Below are 20,039 nucleotides of genomic sequence, written 5' to 3'. Positions count from 1 at the left end.
GTGACAACAGCAGATTTCCATTATATATATATATATATATATATATATATATATATATATATATATATATATATGTGTGTGTGTGTGTGTGTGTGTGTGTGTGTGTGTGTGTATCTATGTGTATGTGCATATGTATATATATATGTATATATGTTTTATATTTCTTTATCATTGTTATTATTATTATTATTAAAGACAGAAGCAACAGTAAGATGATCTTCAATTAACTTTCCCTGTACTTTGAGTTTAAAATCTCCTAAAAATTTTGGGTCCCTCCTTGTGAGATTATCAATGTTTTTCCAGATCAATTTACTGTTGCCTTTTGCCTCATTCAAAATATTGAGATAAAAACAGGATTTAGCTTCTCTTAGCTCTTGGATAACTTTGTTCTTTAAACCTTTATAAACCAGCATGTCAGTGTCTCTTCTAGTTTAATTGCTTTCCTTAGTGCAGCATCTCTAGATTTCATTAGTTTCCACAAATTTTCATTAAACCACAGTAAACTGTTTTAATTTTTAGATTTTATCTGTATCCTCATATTAAATCTTTCTCTCACAGAGTTGATTCTGTGAGTAAAAGTATCACAGCCATTATTGTATAAGATTTGAACTTACAGGGCAGTAATTCCATGAAAGCTGAATAAGAATAAAATACATTGAGCAACAGATGAAATAACTCAGACAACCATAGCAGACAATATTCAACAATTGTCAAACTATGTACCATCCTGGTAAAACAGGGAGTTCCAGGCCCCCAGGGACAACCAGGGCCCAAAGGACCAAAGGCAGAGCCGGGACTTCAGGGTTCCCAGGGGCTGAAGGGTGAGCCTGGACTGAGGGGCAAAGAGGTAAGATGTACTGTCATTCTATGCAGCCATTCATGCCATCATGTTATTTGTGCTGCCCTTTCCTTCATTTTGTTTCTTTGTGCAGGGAGATGTTGGAGAGCCTGGCGTTCCTGGGGATCTAGGTGCTAAAGGAGCAAAGGTCATTTCCATCTCAACATTGTTTTGTTTGCTACTGTAGCATTTTAAAAACAGACATGCTATGGCTAACTAGGTATGCATGTTGTTATATAACTTATGAACAATTCCCATTTAGTTAGAGGCAGACTTAATACCTTTTACTGCTCACATTACCGTATCATAAATTGTTTTTCACAGGGAGACGTGGGAAATCGTGGCTTATTGGGGTCAGAGGGACCCTCAGGGGTCCCAGGAACACAAGGGCCAAGAGCGTCAAAAGGAGAAAAGGGTTATGCCGGTTTAATGGTAAATGAGCCTTCTATCTATCAGTCTACCTATCTATATCACCATCTGTCTATCCACTGTCTATACCTGTCCTCACTGCCATGTTCTTCTCTCAGGGGCAGGGCGGCCTGGTGGGAAAAGTTGGACCATCAGGCTTATTAGGACTACAGGTGAAATACCTGCTACCCATGAAAACGTAGTAACTTTTCTTACTGTGATACTAAATTTGATATGTATAACTGTGTTGAATAATTGTCATTTTTTCATAGTGCCATTTAGTATCTTATTTTCAAATTAAACATGTGGGAATTGTTGTGCATATAATTTCAGGGGTCTCCAGGGATTTTGGGGATTCCAGGGCCTGATGGACCACCAGGAATCAAGGTACACAATCTCACAGCATGTTCTGCAACTCCAGAGTCAAAGAAAACACACAGGAAACACATTATGTGCATATCCTGTAAAACACCACATTGGTCTTAATGTGGTTTTTAGAGGATACATTCAGAATTTTTCAAGTCAGTCTCGCATGTACGTTGAAATAATGATGGGTCACCGTAATCATTCCTTATGTCCATAGTTGCCGTGAAATGACCCCTTTCTCACATGATTTTACTGTAAAAACCTACAAGGACAAAATTCACAGTGCTCACTCTGTGCAAAAATATATTCCAAAGTTCTGCTGAAGCTATCTTCGTTGTGGTAGCTGCATGAAGGTTTATAACAGATGTTTTGTCCCAACAGCAAACCTACACACGATTCAGCAAGATCTATGGAAATGCACGCAAAAAGGGGAACTTTGTAATAAAAGGCTGAAACTTTGGACAATACGCGGTTATAATCTGTACTCCACAATAATGTTGTTAGCTAATAAATATCCTTGGAGCTTAGGTTACTAATTAGCCAGGCTAATGTTTGCAGCTTACATTAGGAATGTTTAATCCAATCCTTACACTTTTGCACTTGTTGGTTTTGAAAGAGGCACAATTCTCCAAATGCTTTAGATACCCAGTATAGATTTGCAGTTTCCACATGTGGAGTAATCCAAAGCTGGACAGACCTGCCACATGTAGTTGCCTTGCTAAACTATGATTGGACATACTCTGTTTGAGTGAGGGGTTTAGCAACAGGGGCATTCTATTGCCTATGAAATAATTTTTTCATTTGTAAGAGGGAGACGGTATTATTCATTCTTTCCAAAATTACATATTCTCATTTTAAGCATGTTTACATACAGTATGTAACTGATTAACTAAATAATATATATTTGTTCCACATCTTAAAAAGTTGATTTAAGTTTTGTCTGTTTTTGTTTTAATATGATTTTTAGTGGTGAAAAGCATAGGCAGACTGAACACACATAGAAAGAAAGAAAACCAATAACAATAATACCAACAATGGGGTGAGCAAATAAACACTTTAGGAAAAAAAAAAGTGGAAAAGAAAAATAAATAATAAAAAAAAGTTAGAAACATAATAAAATAAATAAAGTAAAACAAAAATTGAACAAAAAACCCTATTTCGACTTGATTACAAATTGACCATGGGATTAAGTGGTACATTGATCAGGGGCCTGCTACAGGCTGATGATATCAAACATAGGGATTTAATCGGATGAACAGAATGAACAGACAAACTCTTGCCACTATTTTAGAAAGCTAGAAAGCTTAGTCTAGATTTACTGAAGTGGGCTCTGTGCACCACCTGTAGTTGGATCAGACCAAGTCAAACACAGGATGATGAAGAATTCACTTTATCTAACGCCGCATCCCACCGATCCTCTGCCAACTCCATTCCCAGTTCCTCCTCACATCTGGACTTTTGACTTGGAGACTGTATCACTGTTCAAAGACATGGTGTTTTCATTCATTCCAGATAGAGGCCCCTTCTGAGTAGGAGATAGTTTGAAAAGGCTGTCCCATTTTGATTCTTGAGGGGACTTGGGAAAGGAATCAAACTCTGTACATACAAAGTGACAGACCTGAAGGTAGTGGAATAAATTTGAACATGGCAGACTAAATTTAAGACATAAAGAGTCAAAGCTAGAAAAAATATTATCATCATAGAGGTCTTTGCAATGATTGATACCCAATCTGCACCAGAGAGTAAAGGTCAAGTCAAAATTGGAGGGAGTAAATAAATGGTTATTGCTAATAAAACTGTATCCATATCTTTAAAGTAGACAGCACCAACAGGTTTGAGAACTGATCTTGTGCTCTCTACAGGGAAACAAAGGTCCTGCTGGTTTGACTGGAGATCCAGGGACTTCAGGTCTCAAGGTAGAACACTGCTGCTAATAATTGTAACATACTGTAACTGTTCCATGAAGCTGATCTAATACCATTGTTAGCTTCATTACCCTCACATTGTGCGCTGTCTGATGTCAGGGGGTGGCAGGACGCAGAGGTGTGAAAGGTGACATGGGAAAGACTGGACCAGTGGTAAGTAGTTACAGTACAATATGACAGACCAGTACAGTATTGTAGTAGTATGATGGTTGATGACCTGTCCTTCACCTGGAGGTCATGGGTAAAACTATCTGTCCATGAAAACACTTAAATTTCACTTTATATTCCCTCAACCAAGTATGCAAGAAATTTTCCTTTTTCAGTTTCACCTCCCATAGCCATTCCCTAATATCTATATTTTTCTTTTTCTTTTGAGCATTTAACCACACTTTTATTATCTGTAGTCATAGATTAAAATAATAATTCATTCACCATTTACTCTTTTTCATTTTCCCCTTTGATTTTATTTCTGGGTCAAATGATTCTATATTAACAAGGCACTGCACCTTTAAATTACTTTCTCTTTTAGCACTCATGTTATCCAATCATAACTCAAGATAACTGCTGATATTTTTATACTTGAGGGGTCTGCGGGGATTGGAGGAAGACCAGGTGAGCCTGGTATGAAAGGGTTTTCTGGACCTGTGGGGCTGAGAGGAGAGCCTGGAGAGAAAGGGGAGCCAGGAGAGCCGGTGAGAACTCCAGCTGTTCTGAGATTTATAACACCCAGAGAATGTATGTCTATACACAGCAGGGTTTTTATTGATACAACAACGTGATGGTTTTTTAACTTCAAGAGCAACTGATGGTGATGGTGCATCTTTATGTTTGCAGGGTCCTGATGGCCTGACAGGAATTGAAGGACCTACAGGATCATCAGGACCAGAGGTAAGACCAGGACCCGCTGTTAGCATACATTCATCATCCTGTGAATAAACTGTCAGGCAGACATGTAAGAGTCCTGTCTGAAGAGTTAAAACTCACACCCCTGGTCTCTGGGTGTCATACAATATCTTCTAGACATATATATTGTTTTAAACAGGATCAGAAAACGTATTTACAGACAAGCCTTCCTTTGATAATGTGTGTGGTAGCTTGTTATCAGTGTGATTCAATGAGATCCCAGATAACTGTTGGCCAAGAGCACTAACAGCAGTATGAATAGACAACATGCTAGTTCAGTTCATTGAGGAAATAAGGGACATTCCTTAAGAAGAAACCTTTCTTAAAAAAGCTTTTTCGTTGAATCTACCACTTTCACAGATCAACTGTCGAATCAGAGAAAATCATTCAGCAAATTCATCTTTTGCACGTATTAATTATTCAAACCTTATCTCACCCAGCACCTTTTTATACATCTAACCATTTTAAAATGTTTTTTTTGCACTTTGCGCGCATTGTAACATTTCATAAACACCATAATCACATTAAATTAGAGAAATATAAATTACATATAAAAGTGAAATTATACGGGATTTATTAAGCTCGGAGGCCTCTATTAGACACCACACTGTATTTTACATTGTATGTCACTGGGCAGAAAACCAGTCCCTTGTTACTGAATATGCCAGGAAGAAAGAGAGGGGACTAAAAGACAACAGGGTTTAAGGGAAATGTGGTCTTAATTTTGAGTCATAGCCTACTTTCACTAACATTACTAAGCAGTACCTCAATGTGAGTATTGTACAGCTCTAACATACTGTACACAACCTGTTGTTTCCATTTTCCAGGGTATAGAGGGTGAGATTGGACTTCAGGGTCCTGTTGGCCCTCCAGGACCTCAGGTCAGTGTTACCTCATGAACCACGCACACTGACATGATACATTCATGCATATTCTGTATACATCATGTTTACTCTGTATTCACTTCAGGGACCAAAGGGTAGACCTGGACCGGAGGGAAGGACAGGACAAAAAGGTCGAAAGGTCAGCTCAGACTATATACAATAATACTCATCTGCAAGTGTATGACTGCCTTCCTTCATGCTTGTACTTTCATTGTGGTCAGCACCTCTCCAACACTGGTGTGCGTTGCTACAATCTACAGTGAGCAGCTGTTTTAGGATACTATTGATCCTTTTTTTGAATTAAACTATATATTTGTGAACCATTTTTAAAATATTTACATCTTCAGTAGGAACCAGTGGGCTTGGGGCTGAAAGCCACAGACAAGGAAGGGAAGACAGAAAGTCGATCAATCAATCAAGTTTATTTGTCACATGTTATCATATAAAGTACAATCACAGTGAAATGTAATCCGCTAGTTCCTTCACTGCATGCATTAAAAAGAGTTTAAGTAGAATAGAACAGAATAATAAAAAAAATATGTGTATAATGGGGGGAGGGGCTTATATGGGACCCTAGTAGCCTGAGGAAGCTCTTCCTGAGCCTCTCAGCGCTGGCCGGTGTATCCGGTACCTTCTTCCTGACCGCAGCAGAGAGAAAAGGCCGTTATCCGGGTGGTTGGGATCCTTAATGACTCTGCTAGCCTTATTCTTGCAGCACCTGGTGTAAATATCCTTTAGCCGGTGTAGAGCACCATTATTGTATGTTCAGCTGAACAAACCACTCTTTTCAGGGCCTTGCGGTCCTGTTCGGTGCAGTTTCCATACCAGGCAGTGATGTTCCCTGTCAGGATGCTCTTGATGGCGCAGGACTAGAAATTCCTCAGTATTTGAGGGGATACCCGGAATTTCCTCAAGCGTCTGCCTTTCACACCACTGAGTCACCACTGAGTATGCAGAGCACAGATCAGGCCCTCGATGATGGCACTTGAAACTGTCCACCCTCTCCACTGAAGACCTGTTGATATTAAGGGGGGGTGTGGTTCCTTCCCTGCATCTTCCCAAAGTCCACTATCAGCTTCTTAGTCCTGACACTAGCGGGTCAGGTCCTTTACTTCCCTCCGGTAGGCCTTTTCATTGTGATCGGTGATCAGGCCCACCACAGCTGTGTCGTAAGCAAACTTGAGTCAGAAATGTTGGAGTCAAAAGTGGCTACACAGTCATGTGTGCACAGGGAGCACAGCAGCGGGCTCTAAACACAGTCCTGGGGTGCTCCAGTAGAAGATGTGTGTCTGCCTACCCTCATCATCACCTGAGTCTGCCCGTCAGGAAGTCAAGCATCCACATGCACAGTGAGGTGTTTAATCCCAGGTCCTTGAGCTTTGTGACGAGCCTGTAGGGAACAACGGTGTTAAACGCTGATCTGTAGTCAATGAACAGTAAACTCACATAGCTCCCTTTCTATCCATGTGAGATAGGGTGGTTTGGAGGATGTGTGCTATGGTGTCTTCCGTTGATTGCTTGGGATGGTAGGCAGGCAAACTTTAGTGGGTCCAGTGTGCTGGGTAGCGAGGAGCAGATGTAATCTTGACCAGCCATTCAAAGGACTTCATCACTTCAGAGGTGAGTGCCACTGGGTGGTGGTCGTTTAGGTAGGCTGGTCTTGTTTTCTTAGGAACAGGAATGATGGTGGACCTCTTGAAGTATGTTGGTATGACAGACTGAGCCAGGGACAGGTTCGATATTATTGTGAACACTGGCTCTAGTTGGTCAGCACATAGTTTGAGGAAAGTATTGAGATGGACTAAAACATTGTTGGTTTTAGACTTTTCGTGGGATTTGTTGACAGTAATAAAAATAAACGATATTGCCAGGCAGGTTATTTTGACTTACTAGGGCTCAAAAGGCAGATTAATCCGCCACTGACAATAGTCTCTAACAAATGCACTATTTTCCTCCTGTTTGAGTAGAAAGTACAGTGACCAGCTGTTTAAAGATTTATATTTTATGTAAGAATGAATGGGTTTGGAGCTCAGAGCCACAGACAGAGGCTACATCTGAAGACTCTTATTTGATATCTCCTCACTTCTTGCCTGAACGGGAAGTCATTCTGGTCCTCCACTTTGAAGTCTGTTTCAAAGCTCTTATTTCTGCTCCGAGGAGCGAGGAGCCATTATCGAGGATACATAAGAGCAGCCTTCATGGAACTCTTACCAGCCAATACGCCCCCTTATTGGATATCAATTATTGATTGGACACTGCAGCTGATTGGACTGATCTGATGCATCACAACATAACTGTGGTTTTATACCTGAGTGGAGACAAATAACAGATTCAACTCAAGTGTATCACACCCAAGTTTTACATTTTATTTGTTTTCTGATTCACCATTCTAGTTTAGGTCTTTTCTCATTGTCTTGTTGTACTGTTGACAATAAGAAATATATAGAACAATGCCAGATTTACCCTTTAAGTATGACAGCTTCTTAGGTGAAATCCCCACTGCAGAAATATGCAATATGAAACTGTTAAGACTATTTAGTCAAATGGGATTTTTTTTAAAAAACACATTTTTTTGGGTTAGATTTATTCACAATATATGTCCGTAATTCATAATCAAATAACTGTTGTCCAGTGATACTAATGGGAAAGCTGACGTATTTTAAGAAAATTCTCGGTAAGGGTGTAACTGCCTTTGGGAAAAAGTGGAATTATCTACTATTTTGTGACTAATAAAAGGGCCATGTTGACTTTCAGTTTAAAGTGAGACAAAGACAAAGGTTGTAATGTGATGTAACTGATATTTAATGAATATCTGGACTCTGTCATGAGATCTCACTGGGTTGTTTTCAGGGGGATGATGGCAAAAGTGGACGTCCAGGGAAGGATGGACGCATTGGGAAGACGGTAGGATGGCTCACCTAACATCTAAAGTTAATGTGAGTTGGAATTCATACTTATATATAATTTTGTTCTTTTGCAAAGGGGAAAAGAGGAAAAGCTGGAAATAGAGGCCTAAGAGGCAGGCGAGGTGAAAAGGTCAGTTGTAGAGTTTGACTCTTAAAACGTGTATCAGCTCTCACCTTCACAAAGCTTAACTGTGCCCTTAAAGCTTGTGTTTTCAGCTCTTAAACATATCTCAGGTCAGTATTACATTTAATCCGTCTTGGTTTTTCTCTGGCCTCGCAGGGGAAGATGGGTGATTTGGGTCCATTTGGTCTTCTAGGGAGACATGGAACATATGTAAGTTGTATCCTCATCAGGTTTTCTGGAACTACTCTGTTGTGAGTCATTCTTTTATATAATGTACCTTTTTGACATTATGTGCCTTCATGGTTTTGGATATTGTTATGGACTGGCCATTAACCCTTTCTTTACATGATCATATTTGTATTTTTAGATTGTTTCTATGTATGTGAATGAATTGTTGTGTATTTGTTTGCCTCAGATTGCCCATTGCGGGACAAATAGATTATTTTGGTAATGCTTTATTTCACAGGTCCTTTAATTTTATACTAATTACCTGGAAATTTTCTGAGTAATTTGCAGGTATTTAACGGTTCATTTTTAGGACATTTTACAGAGAGGGTGGAGTTGGTTTAGTTGATAATTGTTCTTTAACTGACGGTAAATACTTAGTTTTCAGTGTGTAGTCTTCAGTGTGTAGTTTCTTAAAAACTCTATAACAAGCACATTTCCTGTATACTACCAAATTACCTAATACCTTAGAATTAACAGTTACACAGCGGCTACTTTTAGGAAATTATTAATTATGAACCCAAATAGTCTAAAATGAGTGGGTATTTACCGACTAGACCAACTTAACACTTTTTTCAGTTTTTTCTTATAACTTGTACCAAATTGCACCACCCTCTCTGTAAAATGTCCTAAAAGTAACTGAACTGTTAAATACCTGCAAATGACTTGAATAATAATTGAATTATTCAGTGTGACCATCACTGTACCTTACAGTCCCCTCCCTGCTTGTCCTCTCTCTTACTGTGTCCTAGTCTTTCTTTGTCTCTCCTTTTGAATAAAAGGAATTTGTTTCATAAAAAGCACATATTCATCTCTTTTCTTCCAATGGTTCCCTAAAGGGTGAAGCTGGCGCCCGTGGAGAAAAGGGTGAAATGGGTAGACCAGGCTTCAAGGTAGGCCTTTAGACTTATCCTAGTCGTCCACCTGTACAAGCTGCTGTGCACAATAAGTACATTCTTTATCATTCTTTATATCCCACATTGCAGGGGGAACCGGGAGTTCTAGGACCACCTGGCCCTCCTGGTGGAGAGGGGTTAAAGGTGAGTTCATGTGTCAGTGTAGTATTCCATGTAAGGTCTTTTAAATGATATAGACTACTTGATGCTCTTTCATGTGTGCTCAGTAAAGTACATTCTTTTTTTGTTTTAGGGAGTGCAAGGTGCCACTGGAGAGCCAGGGAAATCAGGTCAAAAAGGAGAGCAGGTGAACATCCTTCCCATTTGATAATATGATTTAACTCAGCTATCAGTAAACACTGTACTAAAGCACAACTGATAACACTATAGTCAGTGTAAGAAATAATATGCATTGATTTCAAATCATTCAATCTAAATACTGGATTTTCATCACCAAAATTATTACCAGAGCTTACTGAATAACTCAACAATGTAAAATGCCTTACTACTCTATTATATAGTTTCAAAGTACAGCAATGGTAGGTACAGTGTATTGTCAACATTTGAGCACAGATGTTCTTGTAGTTCAGGGATATTCCAGTATAGCAACTCTTCATTATCCTGTTTACTACAACTTTCATTTAGTTAACATTACCAATTGACGCTGATTCCCTTGATTACATTTGTATAGATAAAAAAACAGTTTCCATTCTTGGAGGTTAGTCACACTGACCAGACATTTGTAATGCAATGAGCTACATCAGTAAGTATTTAGCTTCTCATGATACTTGTGTTGTTTTATTCTCTCTCTAGTTTGACATTCCACAAATATACAGTAGTTTATGAGTGCAATGCTGTTGAGCAGTATAAATAATGATGGTTTATTAAAACTTGGCCACTACAGCCTATTTTTCTAAAGTAGTCAGGTGCGAGCACCGGTCAAGTAAATCATATGCCATCTCCGAGGCAGTTGTTGCATCACTTCTTTCCATCCTGTTATTGTTGGACCATGAAGAGTTCTTCTTGTCTGACTCCTCTGTTTGTCACTGTCTTTTTTGACCTGCTGACCTCCTGCTGGTTTTACTCTTTTCTCTTGCTCAATACTCCAGTGAATGGTGGCTTTCCTCCTTTTGCCCCCATGTTAGTTGTGGTTCCCTTCCTTCTTGTTCTGAATTAAGTGAATCACCACTCACTACTTTGGACTGTGTCTTTGCTTTTCTCTCAGAACTTTGTTAATACCTTGTTGCTTGGATACACAGATATGACAGTACTTTCAGCTGGCACATACAACCACTTTAGAAAAAACAGGCTGTAGTGGCCAAAAAGGAAGTTAGGGTAGATGTGGTGCATGATTTTTATAACTTAGAAATCTAACTTTAGTGTTTTTATGAGAAAGGATGTACCAAACTTATTTGGAAGCGAAAATGAAGGTGAATTTATTGAAATTATTACCTAACTAAACATCCATTACAATTTAGAGACCCACTTCATGCTTCAACTTTGACCTACTGTACTTACTGTAGTTGTGTGTGCACATAGTTTTCCTGTGCAATGAAAGATCATTAACAATATTTCAGGTGAGCTCACCTTCAGTTTGACCTCTGAATGAGGTGGGTTGGATCATCTGGTTTGTTTGCAACCTGTCTGATAATCTGAATGTTTGAGTTTCTTGACCCGTTGGACATAATTTTGGCAATGTTGCTGTGTTCCCAGATCTTAGTAATAACTTATGTGAGTGTAATGTTGGCCAAGAATGATGGCCAAAACTATAAAAATGAGACCCAAGTTGTAATACATCAATATTCTCCTTAAAGTCTTGAATGTTTCTATAGCTTCCTATTAGCACAGGAATACAACAGACAAGCAGACCACAAAAATAATCTGAACTTGAACTGCATTACCATGTAACCATAGGGCAACTTCTACAATACTTCTACTAATAATAAAAAATTCTAATAAAAGCACAGCACTCACGGATGCAGGAGGAACACACCTCTGTTTCTTGCAGTGCCACACACATAGACTGCATTATCACTGCACAATGTGCTGATAGGATTAAGCACCACACACATACAGATGTCATATCCACTCTGATGGTTTACTTATAGTCCAGCATGTTAAGAAAGTTTCACATATCTGCAAGTTGATTTTCATGCTATATTGTTATTTTTGTAATTATTGTAAATAATTGCTTGAAGTGCGTTCCTTTAATTGTGTCATAATAATGATACAGTATCGACTGTTTCCTAGGGGGATATTGGTCCACCTGGCAGACGAGGTGCTCCAGGCCTGCCTGGGCTGCCTGTAAGTCATCACCAGTTAATGAAATATTGGAAAACAATGACAAGTGCACTGGTGTTTGTTAGAATACACAACACTCTTAACATTGCTTATCTGCTTTTCTGTTTTTAGGGTTTGTTTGGACAAAAGGTGAGTAAATCCAACACCACTCTATTCTTTCCCTGATAAATCTAATGAAAAATATTTATAAATAGAGGCTTTTGTGATCATCAGGGCCTAAAAGGATTCACTGGACCACCAGGAATCTTTGGAGAGCGAGGGTTGCCTGTGAGTATATTGTATGCTCTCATATTGAAGTTATGTACAGTAATTCACATTTTTTAACTGCAAAAACCTCCCTTAAAGCGATTTAATCCTGACTTGCTTCATGAAACAAGGGAATAATATAGTGAAGTTGTGTATGAACATTTGTGTCCAAAACATTTTGACGACAATTTTCTTGCAAATAATAACAAAGACTTTGTAATGTCCACTGCAGTAAACGTATTCATGGGTCACATTCTGTTTGTCAGGGTCCACCTGGTCCACCTGGACCCCCAGGCACCTCAGTGAACCTCACATTGACACAGCTGAAGGTAACTCTAGGTGATAAGGGATAGCTTGCACTAGTCCGTCTCCTAATGGATGGAAGTCTCTAAAATCAGCTCACAAATATACTGTATAGTTTCATTAAAAAAAAAAAATTAACTGTAGTGATCTATTCATTGTTGCTTTGGCTCTGAACATGAACTAATTTGTTGGCTATAATAAAATAAAAAATATCACGCACATACATATATATATATATATGTGTGGAGGAAAAGGGGCTTTAATAATAAAATAAAATAAACAGACTTACAGGCATTGAGAAGTCCAAACAGGCAAATGAGTCCAGAGGGCAAAGAAGCGAGGCAGCATGTTAAGGATGACAGGATAAAGAGCAACAGGAACAGGAACATGTAAACAGGATTGGGATACAGGTAACAGAATACAGAACACAAAGGTATGAAGTAAATGGACAGTCTGGCAGGGAATAGATGTTAGAGAACCAGTATACAAGCTTCTGGGGTTTAAGAGGTAATGAGCAGCAGGTAAGGATAATTGTGGAGTGGCAACAGGTGAGCAGGTGGGTGTGGGAAACAGACATGTGGTGGACAGTTGGAGAATAGCAAAAACAAGGGAAGAGAGAGTGTGGGGGTGAAAGCAGGGACAGAAGCAGATTGGGCAAAGGAAATAAAATAAACAGGACCGGGGCAGGAATCATGACAGATTTTAATTCCAATCAACTTTATTCTTCTTCCTGGTGATGGTTGTACTGAATATCCCTCTTTATTTGCCAATTCATATCTCAGGAGCTCATGTACATGTCAGACAAACCCAACTACATCCTGATGCAGACGCTGTTGGAAGGCCTCCAAAGAGATCTCCGCTGGTTCATAAACCCACCAGACGGCAGCAAACAACACCCAGCCACTACGTGTCTGGAGCTGTGGCTCGCTCACCCCAACTCCACTAACGGTGAGACATCACAGGACTGTTCTCTGATGCTATAAGGTCTTAAAGGAGAAAAATATAATCTGTTGTTTTTCTGGGAATAATGTGTGACAGGGCTTATGGATGTTGGTTGGATTTGACTGTCAAACACATTGTCCAGTACACAAATTGATCTGATATTTACTAACAAACCAGAAAAAATAACTAAAAGTTATAATTTAATCACTGGCTTACCAGATCATAACCTGACCCTATGTGTGAGAAAACTGACTAAAAGTAGATTTAAGACCACAGCAACTAAGACAATGGTCCTTCAATGCATACCCAGAGCTAAGCAAAAGGAATTTAGCAGTGAAATGAAGAGCTTGAACTGGGATGATGTACTGTCCTCTGATGATCTGGACTATGGCTGTGATACTTTTACTCACATAATCAACTCTGTGAGGGAGAGATTTAATGTGAGGATACAGATAAAATCTAAAAATAAAAACAATTTACTGTGGTTTAATGAAAATTTGTGGAAACTAATGAAATCTAGAGATGCTGCACTAAGGAAGGCAATTAAAACTAGAAGAGACACTGACATGCTGATTTATAAAGGTTTAAAGAACAAAGTAATCCAAGAGCTAAGAGAAGCTAAATCTCGTTTTTATGTCAATATTTTGAATGAGGCAAAAGGCAACAGTAAATTGATCTGGAAAAAACATTGATAATCTCACAAGGAGGGACCCAAAATTTTTATATTTTAAACTCAAAGTACAGGGAAAGTTAATTGAAGATCATTCTACTGTTGCTTCTGTCTTTAATCATTTTTTTTTGAGTCTGTATATGAGTTAGGAAAAAAAAAATATGAAAAGGAAACTGGATATTGTTCCTATAGATGCTACAGGTCAGGTTTTTGAGCTGGTAGAGACTAATGAGTTACAAGTAAACAAATCATCAGCTCCTTAAAAAGCTTGAAAAGTAAAGATGCTTTCCAATTTGACATTATGTTTGTCAAATCACACAAAGATATTTTAACTCTCCCTATTGCTCATTTAATTAACTTGTCTTTTAATCACAGCTCCTTTCCTGATGACTGGAAATGTGCCATTGTCTGTGTCATTGTTTGTATCTTGTATGGTGTGTTCTGTGTCTTTTTTGCTTTATACTGTTTGCTGTTGTGCTGTTGTATGTTTTGGATCGTGGAGGACTGCAGATGTAAATTAGCTTTGAGCTAACTCCGGTGCAGTGCATCTTTTATGTTGAAAACTGTATACTGTCCCAATAAATAAATACAATCAAAAAAAAAAAAAAATTGGGGATACCTTTGCTATGTTGGACAGGTGTTGCCACATCTGTGATGAAGTGATGATACTCTGATGTTAACAAAACTTTTAACTGTGTAGAGGAGTTAGAAAAATAATTACAATCTACATCTTTTTCAGGAATATATTACATTGATCCCAACCAGGGCAGCCCAGCTGATTCTTTTCAAGTTTACTGTGACTTCACAGCAGAACCAAAGACCTGCCTGTCTCCACTCCAGCCTCAGGTATCAGCAACACACACACACACACACACACACACTCTCTCTCTCTCTCTCTCTCTCTCTCTCTCTCTCTCTCTCTCTCTCTCTCTCTCTCTCTCTCTCTCTCTCTGTGTGTGTGTGTAACTGTTCAAGTAATTGTAATATCTTTTGTAAGAATACATAAACAAATGGGATTGATGTTGGGATCATCAAGTCTAAAAGTAGTTCATTGCTTTCTGGATGGGTGTTGCTATTTATACCACCTTCCCATCACCTAGCCTAGCTCCGAACAAAGTCTGGAAGCAGGACAAAATATCAAGCCTCCGTCAAAAAAAGGAAAAATGCACCTTCCAATAAATCAGTGTTGTATTTAAAAGTTACCAATATACTGAGGCCGTTGGACTTAATATGGTAGACAAAAATACTATTGTGGAAAACTGTGTGCACAGAAGAATTCACTGTGTGTGTTAGATATCTGCTAAATCACTAAACTTTGAAAGTGAGACCTAAATATGCATCTGACCTTCAGAATGAGGGTCTTGAACTTGAGTCTCCCAGATCATAGATGACTGTGCTGAATACTGAGCTAAAACCAAGTGCATTGCACAGACAGACCTCCACTTATTTATACACCCATAACACAGAGACAGTCCAGCGTGTAACATGTGAAGAACTTCAAAGGCGATTCTTGCTTTGCACTTTTTATTTACTGCCTATTTTTTACGACCTTACTTTGTGGAAAGGAGAAGGGGAACAACAGGTTATGGAGAATCCCTTGAAAGCACTTGTGTCACTTGTGTCAGTAGGTCAGCTTTATCCCTGGGGAATACTTCCAACTCCGGGAGTGATGTCCAAATAAGGAAATGTGCGTCATGTTGCAGGTGGATGTGACTCCCCTCGTTGAGACTGTAATGGGAAATTGCTGATCACTCAATAAACACACAAGAGAGCATTGTCAGGTTATGAAATAATGTAATCAAATAATACAATCAGAAGTATAATGCATCATAGTTCTGGAGACAAAGATACATACCACCTAGCTATCTTTTCTTTGTCTGAAAGGTTGGCACTTAACCAGTCCCTTAAATACTACTTGTACAGAATTTATGACATCTGCTTACTAACCTTACAGGTCAGCAACCAACCCTCAGATAGAAACATAAGTCAAAAGTTCAGCTAACCTAGGAACAGTCTTTCTTCACGACCATATATGACAGTACATAAGCATGCACCAAGTAGCATCACAAAATAACATCACTACTATATTAAATTAAGGACAAACCACACTATCCTCTAAAGCTTATCAGTTTTACACATAAACATCTACATAACTACAGTTTATCTTATCACTGGCTCAGGTAAGGGTATAACAGAATAGACTTAACTGTTAAACACACAACTGCCTCATCTTACACAGCAAAGAACTAAGTTTAGAATAGATATAGCACAGAGGAATTTAGAACATGTGTGAAACACTAACTAACACTAAACTGAACTTAAACACTGTCTGAAACATGTATGATATATTGAAGAAATACATCGAATGATAACATGTGATTCAGTTTTCTTTTACAAGACCTGCTGATAGACGTATGAGGAGAGGGACTAAGAGATAATTTTTAAAATATTTGAATGAAATAAATGTTCATAAAAAATCCACTATTTGTGCTTTTCCAAATAACATATTTGGATTTGGGCACACCCCTACTATGAACGTCACCTAATCACAAAGTATGGGTAAAATGAGAGTGTTTGGGGAACAGTATGCTCACGATTGAGGTTATGTTTGGTGTTTTATTAATGGTTTAAGCCTCATTTGCAACCTTTCAATTAAAAAAAACAAAAATTGTTCGATAAAAATACAGTATTCATATTAACATGATAACATTAATTACCAATCACAGGTCCCAATAAAAGCTTGGCTGAAGGATTCAGGCACCAACATGTCATTTCACTGGCTGAGCAGAGTTGAAGATGGCTTCCAGGTAAGCGTCTGATTTAGCTTTTCCTGTTTCCTGTTTAATTTTATTTATTTCTCAGTCACATCTTAAACGCAACCCCCTATTGTGCCTTCAGTTTGAGTATACAGGAGCAGATGTGGTGCAGATGAGGTTTCTGAGACTGAACAGCAGATTGTCCACTCAGACCATCACCTACTCATGCCAGCAGGGAAGCAGACAGAGCCACACAGAGAGGGAAGTGAAGTTCCTGGCTGATACTCGGACACAGAGTTACCTGGGGGCACTGCGACACTGTGTGGTAAGTAACTAAGTGGCAATGATGATGATGATGATGATGATGGTGGATTTTGTATCCAAAACTGTGAGCCTGTTAGAGTTATTCTTTCTGTATGAACAGCACAAACAACAGTACTGTTAACACCGTCTTGTTTATATTTATTATAGTAGTGTACTAAACACACTGTTTAGCCTTCTTGGTGACACAGGCATGGCATGACCAGTTATTGAGAGGTTGCTCACCTGATGACCCTTTAGACCTGCCTGCATCATATTGAAACCATGTTCCTTTATTTGGTAAGACAGATCAACAGACATAATTTATGAAAAATTCCTCATTCCAGAGGTGTTGCTAATTACTGGGTATTTGTAGGACTAGTTATACATCCATGATGGCTGGACTACTGAGTGGGCCATGGCATTCAGATGAAGTTGCCTATCAAGCTAATTGGGCCAGCCCCTGTAGTTCAGCCTGAGCAGATACAATGTAGTTATAAGGCCAGGTCATGCTGACAAGTATCTGCTCTTTGCTAAGGTGAGGGTAGGATGCTTTAAATGTGAATTATTTCAGAAAATTGTGTGGAAAAGTTTTCTGATATAATAAGTAACTATTTGTAGGAATAGTGGAGCTACAGTAGATATCAGGACCAACCAATGTAGTTTAGCACATACAGAGTAGATTTAAGGCTGAGTTGAGATGCCGAGTATCTATTTTCTTGGGTGAGAGTAGGGTTTAAAGGCAGTTAAAGAGTAAGTTGGGTCAGGGCTAGAGAATAGTGTTGTCTGGTGGCCCAATAGATTTATGATGGAACAGCCTAATATACTGCAGGGCCTAACATCAGGGTCAAAACATCATTTGACATGAATACTGGGCTTCCATAGGAATGCTCTTCCAACTTTTGGCACATTTTACCATGTATTGATAACTGTTTATATAATGGTTTAGAAATAGGAGCATTAATAGCAGAGAAGAAAGGACTATTTAAAAATGAATGCATTAAATTAATAACAATTAATACTGTAGAAAAAATTTAGTAAAATTTCTAGGTAAAAGCAAATGTGAAAAGATTAGTTATTTTTTTAAGTTATAAGCAGAGTGCACACCCTCAACTCTACAGGGAGTTATTTGAAAATGATGAGAAGCATTTTAAAATTAGTTCCACAGAGATTTCAGTGTGTAGTCTGTTTTATCCTTAACTGAAGAACATTTTGAGCCATCCAATCACTCATTTCAGAAATGCAATTCACAAGACAGTCCTTGGGTCATCAGGTGAAGTAGAGAGATAGAGCTGTGTGTCATCTGCAAATCAGTGGAAACAGACTGTTTACAGATGATAGTTTAGTGGCAGCATGTAGGCAGAAAAGAATAGGGCTCAGAACTGAACCTTGGGGGCACACTAACAGTGAAGAGATGCACTTGTTTACTGACTGTTTTTCAAACACTGTTTCCTTTTCCACAGCCCTCAAAGGAACTGGAGTCAGGAGCCCAGAAATCTGTTTTTCAATTTGAGAGTGAAGATCTTCAGCTGCTGCCTCTCAGGGACCTGGCAGTGTTCGGCAACAAAGAAGAGACTGAGGAGTTTGGCTTCACCATAGGACCAGCATGCTTCAGCTAGGGAGGCACCCTGTCTCTTAGCATAACATCTGTGTGGTGGTCTGCAGCTACGAAGGCAAACCATGTATTTCTGGCACTTTGATACTGTCTTTCATCGCATTACATCATTTTTGAGTTGGCATTACTTGCTAGTTAAGCCTTGGCATACCAGCTAAGTTTCTGTGGACGTCCAGTGACTTTAGAGATCTTGTTGCTTGCAGTTGGAATTATGGGTCAAAAATGAGCAAGCACAACCAAAGCAGGCTGAAGATCATCCAGGAGATTTCCTCTGCACAAACTAACTGTTGGCTTGCCCACTTTTTAGACCAAGGATATTTTGAACCTGAAATTCTTGACATTGACTGTCTTTGTACATTTTGTTTGTCTGTATTTGTGTTTTTGAAACCTGCTTATTTATGTAACTGATTGACATTCATGTAATTATTTTTAATTTTGATTCAGGTGCTCGTTTACTTGACAGTTGTGTTGGGTAACAGATAATATGATAGCTTCTTCCATTTTGGACTATACAGTTGTCCATGTTCCCTCAAAGATCAGTAACATCAAGATGGTTAACAATTGGTTAATGGTGCAAATTCATATGTCAACGTCTGCCATATGAATTTGCATATGGCAGACGCCATATGGATTGACATCACTCAGCTAATCATATGAGTGCTGATCACAGTTTTGACCCTCTACTCATGTAGCTTTTATTTCAAAATAAGATTGCACAAGTAAGGTGAAGATACCTTCATCCTAGATCAACAAATCAATCTATTAACTGCATTTGAAGAACAGCCTGATATATTGGCTGATGTTAGGTCATCACAGATGTAACATATCGGCATATAAGATTAGATTTATTGTCACCTTAGGGAAATTTGTCTTGGGCTCAGCATCAATGTGTCATGGAGCATTTTTCTCCAGACATTCTTAGCAGCATTCTTACAAACATTCATACATTAAAATAGATAATAAGAGTCAAACTCCATACATTCAACAGAAAAAAACAATAAAGATTTATATAAGTATGTCAGTGCAGAAATGCCAAAAATATGTTTGAGGTCATTTACAAACAGTGTCTCCACCAGAGAATACTGACAAGCTTATTTTAACTGTAACATGTCCCGCTCAGTGCATATCTCTGTGACAATTCTTGAAAAAACTAATTCAAGGGATTCTTATCAAAAATGTAAAAAATCCAGTATTGGGCCCTGAGCCTGATACTGGACTCTTGGGTGCTTTGGGTGATTTTTGGGAGGTTTGGGTGATTTGGGGACCCTGGCAAACTCAGTTATAGGGCCTCCTTCATGCCTTATTTTCACCCTTTCTCTATTTGAGAATGTTGCTATTGGTGCTGGTAGAAGTAGCCTACTCAAAACTTTTAAGTATTAATAGCACACCAAACGTAATCTGTTAAAAGTAAAAGTCCTGCATTCAAAAATG

General features: G+C 38.7%; 1 protein-coding gene and 1 long non-coding RNA gene across 3 annotated transcripts in view; one reads left to right on the top strand and one right to left on the bottom strand.

The window, feature by feature from the left end:
• si:dkey-61l1.4 (collagen alpha-1(I) chain) overlaps nucleotides 1–19,723 on the top strand; it is an 88,282-nt gene extending 68,559 nt beyond the window's left edge. For both annotated transcript variants that reach the window (XM_042421492.1, XM_042421491.1), the window contains exons 43-68: nucleotides 740–847; nucleotides 933–986; nucleotides 1,163–1,270; nucleotides 1,366–1,419; nucleotides 1,580–1,633; nucleotides 3,475–3,528; nucleotides 3,637–3,690; nucleotides 4,122–4,229; nucleotides 4,372–4,425; nucleotides 5,268–5,321; nucleotides 5,410–5,463; nucleotides 8,175–8,228; nucleotides 8,307–8,360; nucleotides 8,511–8,564; nucleotides 9,419–9,472; nucleotides 9,566–9,619; nucleotides 9,729–9,782; nucleotides 11,726–11,779; nucleotides 11,888–11,905; nucleotides 11,990–12,043; nucleotides 12,289–12,351; nucleotides 13,108–13,273; nucleotides 14,677–14,783; nucleotides 16,664–16,744; nucleotides 16,836–17,018; nucleotides 18,457–19,723. In XM_042421492.1, the coding sequence (XP_042277426.1) occupies nucleotides 740–847; nucleotides 933–986; nucleotides 1,163–1,270; nucleotides 1,366–1,419; nucleotides 1,580–1,633; nucleotides 3,475–3,528; nucleotides 3,637–3,690; nucleotides 4,122–4,229; nucleotides 4,372–4,425; nucleotides 5,268–5,321; nucleotides 5,410–5,463; nucleotides 8,175–8,228; nucleotides 8,307–8,360; nucleotides 8,511–8,564; nucleotides 9,419–9,472; nucleotides 9,566–9,619; nucleotides 9,729–9,782; nucleotides 11,726–11,779; nucleotides 11,888–11,905; nucleotides 11,990–12,043; nucleotides 12,289–12,351; nucleotides 13,108–13,273; nucleotides 14,677–14,783; nucleotides 16,664–16,744; nucleotides 16,836–17,018; nucleotides 18,457–18,612 (1,962 nt within the window). In that variant the 3' untranslated portion in view covers nucleotides 18,613–19,723. The remainder of the gene's footprint in view (nucleotides 1–739; nucleotides 848–932; nucleotides 987–1,162; nucleotides 1,271–1,365; nucleotides 1,420–1,579; nucleotides 1,634–3,474; nucleotides 3,529–3,636; nucleotides 3,691–4,121; nucleotides 4,230–4,371; nucleotides 4,426–5,267; nucleotides 5,322–5,409; nucleotides 5,464–8,174; nucleotides 8,229–8,306; nucleotides 8,361–8,510; nucleotides 8,565–9,418; nucleotides 9,473–9,565; nucleotides 9,620–9,728; nucleotides 9,783–11,725; nucleotides 11,780–11,887; nucleotides 11,906–11,989; nucleotides 12,044–12,288; nucleotides 12,352–13,107; nucleotides 13,274–14,676; nucleotides 14,784–16,663; nucleotides 16,745–16,835; nucleotides 17,019–18,456) is intronic.
• On the bottom strand, nucleotides 8,166–12,682 carry LOC121904013. The gene is made up of 3 exons (XR_006098157.1): nucleotides 12,615–12,682; nucleotides 8,405–8,543; nucleotides 8,166–8,249 (listed from the first exon to the last, which is right to left on the bottom strand). It is a non-coding gene; the product is annotated as an uncharacterized LOC121904013 (long non-coding RNA).
• Nucleotides 19,724–20,039: the final 316 nt, after the last annotated feature.

The sequence above is a fragment of the Thunnus maccoyii genome, chromosome 9, assembly GCF_910596095.1.
Source record: "Thunnus maccoyii chromosome 9, fThuMac1.1, whole genome shotgun sequence".
Classification (NCBI taxonomy): Eukaryota; Metazoa; Chordata; class Actinopteri; order Scombriformes; family Scombridae; genus Thunnus; species Thunnus maccoyii.
The sequence above is the reverse complement of the archived record's forward strand: the minus strand, read 5'-3'. Positions and strand labels throughout refer to the sequence as shown.